At 38.3% G+C, this 7,206-nt stretch overlaps 1 protein-coding gene across 1 annotated transcript; it reads left to right on the top strand.

Moving 5' to 3' along the window:
* Positions 1-4,117: 4,117 nt before the first annotated feature.
* Positions 4,118-6,520, top strand: LOC114553768 (uncharacterized). The gene is made up of 4 exons (XM_028575106.1): positions 4,118-4,232; positions 4,384-4,658; positions 4,998-5,188; positions 6,459-6,520. Exons 1-4 carry the CDS (start codon positions 4,143-4,145, stop codon positions 6,518-6,520), a joined length of 618 nt encoding a protein of 205 aa, XP_028430907.1. The 5' UTR covers positions 4,118-4,142.
* Positions 6,521-7,206: the final 686 nt, after the last annotated feature.

Raw genomic sequence — 7,206 nt, 5'->3', positions numbered from 1 at the left:
TAGGAATAATGACTTTTTTGTATTTCACTTTTCATCACCCTGCATTTGACCAAGTGGGAACGTAAACTAAAATTAATAATTAATAACCAAAATTAAAATAGAAACTTTGAAACATGCACAGTGCAGCCTGGTCTCACAGAATTCCGTGAAATTATCACAAACTGTTAACAGCTCATTACGTGTTGGTGGCACGAAAAGTCAATGAGAAGATGACGTAGCAATAGGAGAGACTACGGTAGAGAGTAGTATGAAAGCCCGAAAATCTGCATAGGGAGGTTGGTTGGGGGGGTGGATGGGTCAAACACACAGGACTTTCACCCAGGAGACCGGGGATCATGTCACGTTTCCTAAACCCAACTGTCCCATTCTTCTTGTCCTAGGAAAAGAAGAATGGGACAGTTGGGTTTAGATAAAGAAGAACGGGACAGTTGGGTTTAGATAAAGAAGAACGGGACAGTTGGGTTTAGATAAAGAAGAACGGGACAGTTGGGTTTAGATAAAGAAGAACGGGACAGTTGGGTTTAGGTAAAGAAGAACGGGACAGTTGGGTTTAGATAAAGAAGAACGGGACAGTTGGGTTTAGATAAAGAAGAACGGGACAGTTGGGTTTAGATAAAGAAGAACGGGACAGTTGGGTTTAGGTAAAGAAGAACGGGACAGTTGGGTTTAGATAAAGAAGAACGGGACAGTTGGAATCGATACAGCATAGTATCGTGATGTTTTTCTTGGTAATACTGTATCAATCCACAGACGCCGAAGTATGGATCTATTATTATACATGTGTTGGTCAGTTTGTCTGCTTGACTATCCTATTTTGCAGCAATACAATTGAAGTTTTTTTAGATTAAACAGATGTTCATTGAAGTTTTCTTTTGGGGATATAATTTGAAATTGGGAAAGATTTGAAGTTGAAATAAAGGTAATACATTGCAATATGTCGCAGAATATTGCAATATGTTTAAAATCGCAATAATATCATATCGGGACATAAGTATTGTGATGATATCATATCCTCCCGTGATTCCCACTCCTAACCATGAGGTCCCACTCATTTAAGCAGCCGTTGCAGTTGAGTTCAGCCGGCAGAAGGTGATCTTCATGCGGCGACAGTTAAAGGTCCTATGACATGCTGCTTTTTGGATGCTTTTATATAGACCTTAGTGGTCCTCTAATACTGTATCTGAAGTCTCTTTATATAGGCCTTAGTGGTCCTCTAATACTGTATCTGAAGTCTCTTTATATAGGCCTTAGTGGTCCTCTAATACTGTATCTGAAGTCTCTTTATATAGGCCTTAGTGGTCCTCTAATACTGTATCTGAAGTCTCTTTTATATAGACCTTAGTGGTCCCCTAATACTGTATCTGAAGTCTCTTTTATATAGACCTTAGTGGTCCCCTAATACTGTATCTGAAGTCTCTTTTATATAGACCTTAGTGGTCCCCTAATACTGTATCTGAAGTCTCTTTTATATAGACCTTAGTGGTCCCCTAATACTGTATCTGAAGTCTCTTTTATATAGACCTTAGTGGTCCCCTAATACTGTATCTGAAGTCTCTTTCCCGAAATTCAGCCTTGGTGCAGAATTACAGCCACTAGAGCCAGTCCCACAATGAGCTTTCCTTAGGATGTGCTATTTCTGTGTCTGTAGCTATCGAGGAGGAGAGGGGGGGGGGCAAGCTGGAGGGTGGGGGTGTGGTTTTGACCAACTGCCACTTTGCTCGTTTGAAAGCCATGATATCTCTCTCTCTCATGGGTGGGCCAAATTCTCTGGGCGGGCAAAGCAGAGAAAGGGGAGGTAACCTTTCCCCTTATGACCTCATAAGGAGAAGATTCCTGATTGGTCCATCTGAGCTTTCATTTTCTCAAAGGCAGAGCAGGATACCCAGGGCTCGGTTTACACCTATCACCATTTCTAGCCACTGGGGGACCATAGGCAGGCTGGGGGAACTCATATTAATGTTAAAAAAAACTCATAAAGTGACATTTTCATGCCATGGGACCTTTAATCTTAGGCACCAAAACAACTATTTAGGATTAGAAAAAAAGATTGTGGTTCGGATTACCCCGACCACCTCCTTACTCGGACCACAGTGCTCTTATACTGCTGCAGTCAATGTAGCTCAGCAATAAATACAAGGAATTAAGGGCCATCCTTAAGAAGATGAACGATGACTCTACTGATAACTATAAATATATAGTTTAAAAAATCGTTCTAATTCAAGTGGATGATGGAGTCCACACCACAACTATAACGACAACGACAGTGGTGAACGATATGGTTGGGATCAGTTTCAGAGCGATTTGATGAACAATTGAAACACTGACAGCCAATCATAATCCATCATCTATACAACATGGCACGGTGGAGAGAGACACTGTTGTTCAGTGGCGTGCCGTGACTTTTTCACTCTACAATCCTTTAGGTAGCTCAACATTATTTTCAAAGTATTTCTAATGTCACAGAAACCTCTGAGAGTGAATATTGTGTTTTGGATGTTATCAGGGGCGGACTGGTGTGTAGTCACACCAGCCCATATTACCATACAGCCCCACCCACGGACTCGTGCACTCACTAATTACATTTGTGTACAGATGGTGAAATAATATAAGCAGTACCTTATATAACAGATTTTAAAACATTTAATTTACAGTAAGTAACTGGCAAATTACTTTTTAAAGAGCACACGTTTATAACAAATGTACACATACTGCCTGTTTGTTTATGCCGTTTGTATGCTGTTGCTGTCATTCTCTACAGTATGCTGTTCTTTGTTGGCACTGTCTGTCTGTTCAATTGTCTGTGTTTCTCTCTGTTGACACTGTACATATTGTCAGACAATTGTCTGGTTCTCCATCTTTTCATCTGTTTTAACTCGCTGACACTGCAATTTAAATATGTTTTCATGGCTGTGATTGAACTTCAGGGTTTTTCCTTGCTCAGAATTGGCCCTTTGCACTCTGATACATTTTTAGGCACCAAGTTATGATAAAAACGTTTATATTTATGGCAAGGAAATCACAAAATTCTAGTGGCAGGTAACAATTCAAAATACAAAATATAATGGAATATTATTATATTCAGTAGTCCAGTAAGGGGGCTTTCACATCTGGGACATGGGCCGGATATGACAACACTTGACCCCAAAGTCCAGTTGTTTAAAATAGCATGAACAGGGCTTTATGGTCATTCGCCCAAGGAGCACGTTTTGCTCCCAAGTTGAAAAATGTAGGATTGACTTACATAGGCTACTGCTTTTACTGCTAAATTGTACAATAACACAATCATGTTATGGATACAAAACGTTGTGAAGTGTAATGTTTTTCTACATTATAGTGATCAAAAATCATCAGTGATGTTGTAGCCTACAGTGTAAAGGACCACCACAGTTCATGCATACATGTGAACCGCGGATTAATTGCGGAGTTTAACCTACATAGTGTAAACTAAACACGGACACAAGACGGAGCAGAGCGACGCTGCTTGTTGAGGGTTGTCATGTGTCCTCCTATAGACCCACTTCACATCAGGCGTTAAAACCAACTGTACCAAAACACCGAATTAGACTACTATTTAACGCGAGACGTTTTTAAACTGTGGCATTTGCCAGAATTGCCAGATGGCCAATCCGCCCCTGGATATTATTATCACACTGTCGTTCCTTTTGGTCCGGTGCTCTGCAGCACAGATCTGACACTGCCCGCTGACTCCTCTCCCCTCCACCTTGACAAATTAAAAAATTGGATCTTTAAACTGTTTTTTTTCCAGTTTTCTGTTTTTCTGAGCTCCAGTTATTCATTATCGTTATTCAATTGGGAAACAGCAGATGTTGGATGCCCAGAATCCGTGTATCATTCGTTCTTTTCATATTCAATTGAGATTCCAAAATCGGAAAATGAAAAAATGGTTCGTTATTTCGTTATTCGTTTACGAATCTGATACCAAAAAACGAATAACGGGTCATTTTTCATACTGTCGATTTAATGCTCAGATCAAAAATAGGAAATGAAATAATGGGCCACACACCGATTTTGATTTTGATATTTAATTTGTCCGATTTGTGTGAACCGGAAGTTATTGTCTCGTTAGCTTGATTCATTTCTTCAGTTTAGAGTTTAACCAAACGTTAGCCTTCAAAACCATCATGGAGAGTTTCATCTTGTTCAGACGAAGTAAACGGGTGACTGTCAAGGAAAACGACATGAACACAGAAAGAATCGCCAGGATCTTCCAGGTAACTTATTGTAGTTTCATCTAATAAGTCTTATTTATTCTGTAAAATTCCACTGACGTAACGTTAACTGTTAGCTAACGTTACTTTATTTTATAACTAACGCTACTAATGTTGTACTGAACCCCTTCCTTCACTGTTTACATTTGCAAAGGTACATGGCCCCAGTCTCTACATTACTGATGACAGTAATGTAGCACTATTTCCTGGGCCTGATCACCATTTCAGCACTTTAGACCTCACAATAAGGGGGCATTACGAGGTGCACAGCGGGAGCAGCGTGGAGGACTCCTCTACCGGTGTCGGCAGTGTGCCAGTAACACACAACCCTACCCGCTTTTCTTTCCACCGCCCACCCAGCGCTGCTGCAGGTTTTGCTGCAAGGGCTTCATCAAATCCAAGAGCTACCCTGACAAAAACATTCCAAAGGTGACCAAATAAAACTTTCACCATCACACCAATGTTAAGAGTATGTTATACGATTACAGTTGTGTCCAAGGCTCTTTCTCTCTCTGCTTGTTATGCTAGCCATAACTACATACAGACTTACATAAGACTTATGTACATTTATTCACAAGTGTGACTTTAGCATATTTGACACTGATAATATATCTGCAGAAGAATGAGCTTTCAGTGAAATGGCTACATTATGTTATCAAGTCACTATATTAGCATGCATTTGATAGGCTGTATTATGAATATGTCTGTATTATACAAATAAGGCCTAAACAATGAGTAAAATAAATGTGTTCTATTATCAATATACAGGAACATCTTCATCGCTGAACTTGTGGATGGCAAGTTGGAGACTAGCACAACACTGACTGTGCGTTTCTTGGAATTTGAGGCTTCTGTTATGAGCATCCAAAACAAAGTCAATGATGCCCTTGAACAAGAGGATTCACGCATCCTCACTGACAGCCAGGGAAACAAAATCTTGGACTCGGAAGGAACCAGAGGTATAGCTGAACACTTTGTATTGTTTAAATTAAAGAAATATGAAATAGTACATATGAATCCAGCATACGTTTTATGTACAGTAGAGGTCAAAAGTTTGGACACACCTTCTCGTTCAATGTGTTTCTTTATTTTCATGACTATTTATATTGTAGATTATCACTGAAGGCATCAAAACTATGAATGAACACATATGGAATTATGTACTTAACAAAAAAGTGTGAAATAACTGAAAACATGTCTTATATTTTAGATTCTTCAAAGTAGCCACCCTTTGCTTTTTTTGATAACTCTGCAAACCCTTGGTGTTCTCTCAATGAGCTTCATGAGGTAGTCACCTGAAATGGTTTTACCTTCACAGGTGTGCTTTGTCAGGGTTCATTAGTGGAATTATTTACCTTATTAATTAAAAAACAAACGGTGGCTACTTTACAGAATCTAAAATATAAGACATGTTTTCAGTTATATCACATAACATTAAGTACATAATTCCATATGTGTTCATTCATAGTTTTGATGCCTTCAGTGAGAATCTACAATGTAAATAGTCATGAAAATAAAAAGGAAACTCATTGAATGAGAAGGTGTGTCCAAACTTTTGGCCTGTACTGTATGCTTCAAATTAACTTATTTCTAGTAGGAGTTATTGCCCATCTCCTGAGACATGTCATGCCATTTGCACAATTAATGGACTATTTTCTATACAGGATCAGCATTTTGGAAGCAAAATGCAAGGAAAGTATTTGCTGTGCAGGAAGAACACTTCTTGCAGTTACAAGCTACTAAAAAGAGGAGACTGAGGTACTTAATTTGGAAAATGCACATTATTATGGTCGCATATTTGTATGTTCTCGTAAATTCATAGGTGAGGAGTAACTGTAAGATGTTTTGCCATCATAGGCCCCATTACAAATAGTCACAACTTGTTCCAGGGAAAGACTTTATAGAGAATCTCATACACAACTATTTACTTTTGACTGATTTTGGTGTAGATGTTGCAATTCTTTTTCTGTCCAGTTTCTAGTACTGCATGAGATTTAGGGTTGATATTATTTATGGACTTTGACTTTAATTAATGTGTTCATCAAAAATAATTCTGAATAATGAATTAGAATCCCAGATTAATGGAAGTAACAGCAGGTAACATTGTGCATAAAACCATTTGGCTATTAAATACTAGGTCTATAATGACCATAGTAGCTATTGACAGGGTTAAAATTGTTGCATTTATTGGATATAATTTGCTTTTTGTATATTGTGCTTGTTTTTCAGCCGACGAGAAGATACAGGCCTCGATGGCGTTTTTGATAGAATTGAAGAGTTGGTCCTGGTAGCCCAGGGACTGCAAGAAGTGTCCACTACAATGAAGGAGCTGATGGAGTTTGCAAATTCCAACCGCAGAACAACACTGTCCCTGACTGAGGCCCAAGCATTAGCTGTTAGAGATGCCTTTGCCTGTATTGTCTGCAAAAGTAATTTTTGTATTTATATTGTTTTCTTTAAAAACCTGTATTACCCATAATTCAGAAGTTGTTAAAAAAACACACACTTTGCAATGTCTTATTTAGCAACGAATGACAATTGATAATTAGATAAGTAAGGAAAATCCCAGGTCAGGTGTTCCACAACCACAAATGTGGATACAGTAAATAAACAGATGATACCATAGACACATTTTAGTCTACTTAACACATATATAAGTGCAACTAATTAAGTCTTTCCATGAAGAACATAGACCTGTTCTTTGTGTTCAATTTCAATTCAGTTGAATAACATGTCAAGTCTACAGTTTAAGCAAACCCTTTTTTTGCACATATTTGAATACTGTGAAAGCAAAGGAACAATCTCAGATTTGCACTATTTTAAGTTGTATATATTCTTAAATTGGTTGCATTTGGAAACTTTTGAAATGATTGTATTGTACATTAAGTAGGCTATTCACAATAGCGTAGTTTTGTCGCTTGTGTTCTATTTCTCCTTGAATAACATGTTGAGTCTACAGTTAAAGCACTTTCATGCA

Source organism: Perca flavescens, chromosome 4, assembly GCF_004354835.1.
Source record: "Perca flavescens isolate YP-PL-M2 chromosome 4, PFLA_1.0, whole genome shotgun sequence".
NCBI classification, from domain to species: Eukaryota; Metazoa; Chordata; class Actinopteri; order Perciformes; family Percidae; genus Perca; species Perca flavescens.
Note: the sequence above shows the minus strand (reverse complement) of the source record. Positions and strands in the feature narration are given on the sequence as shown.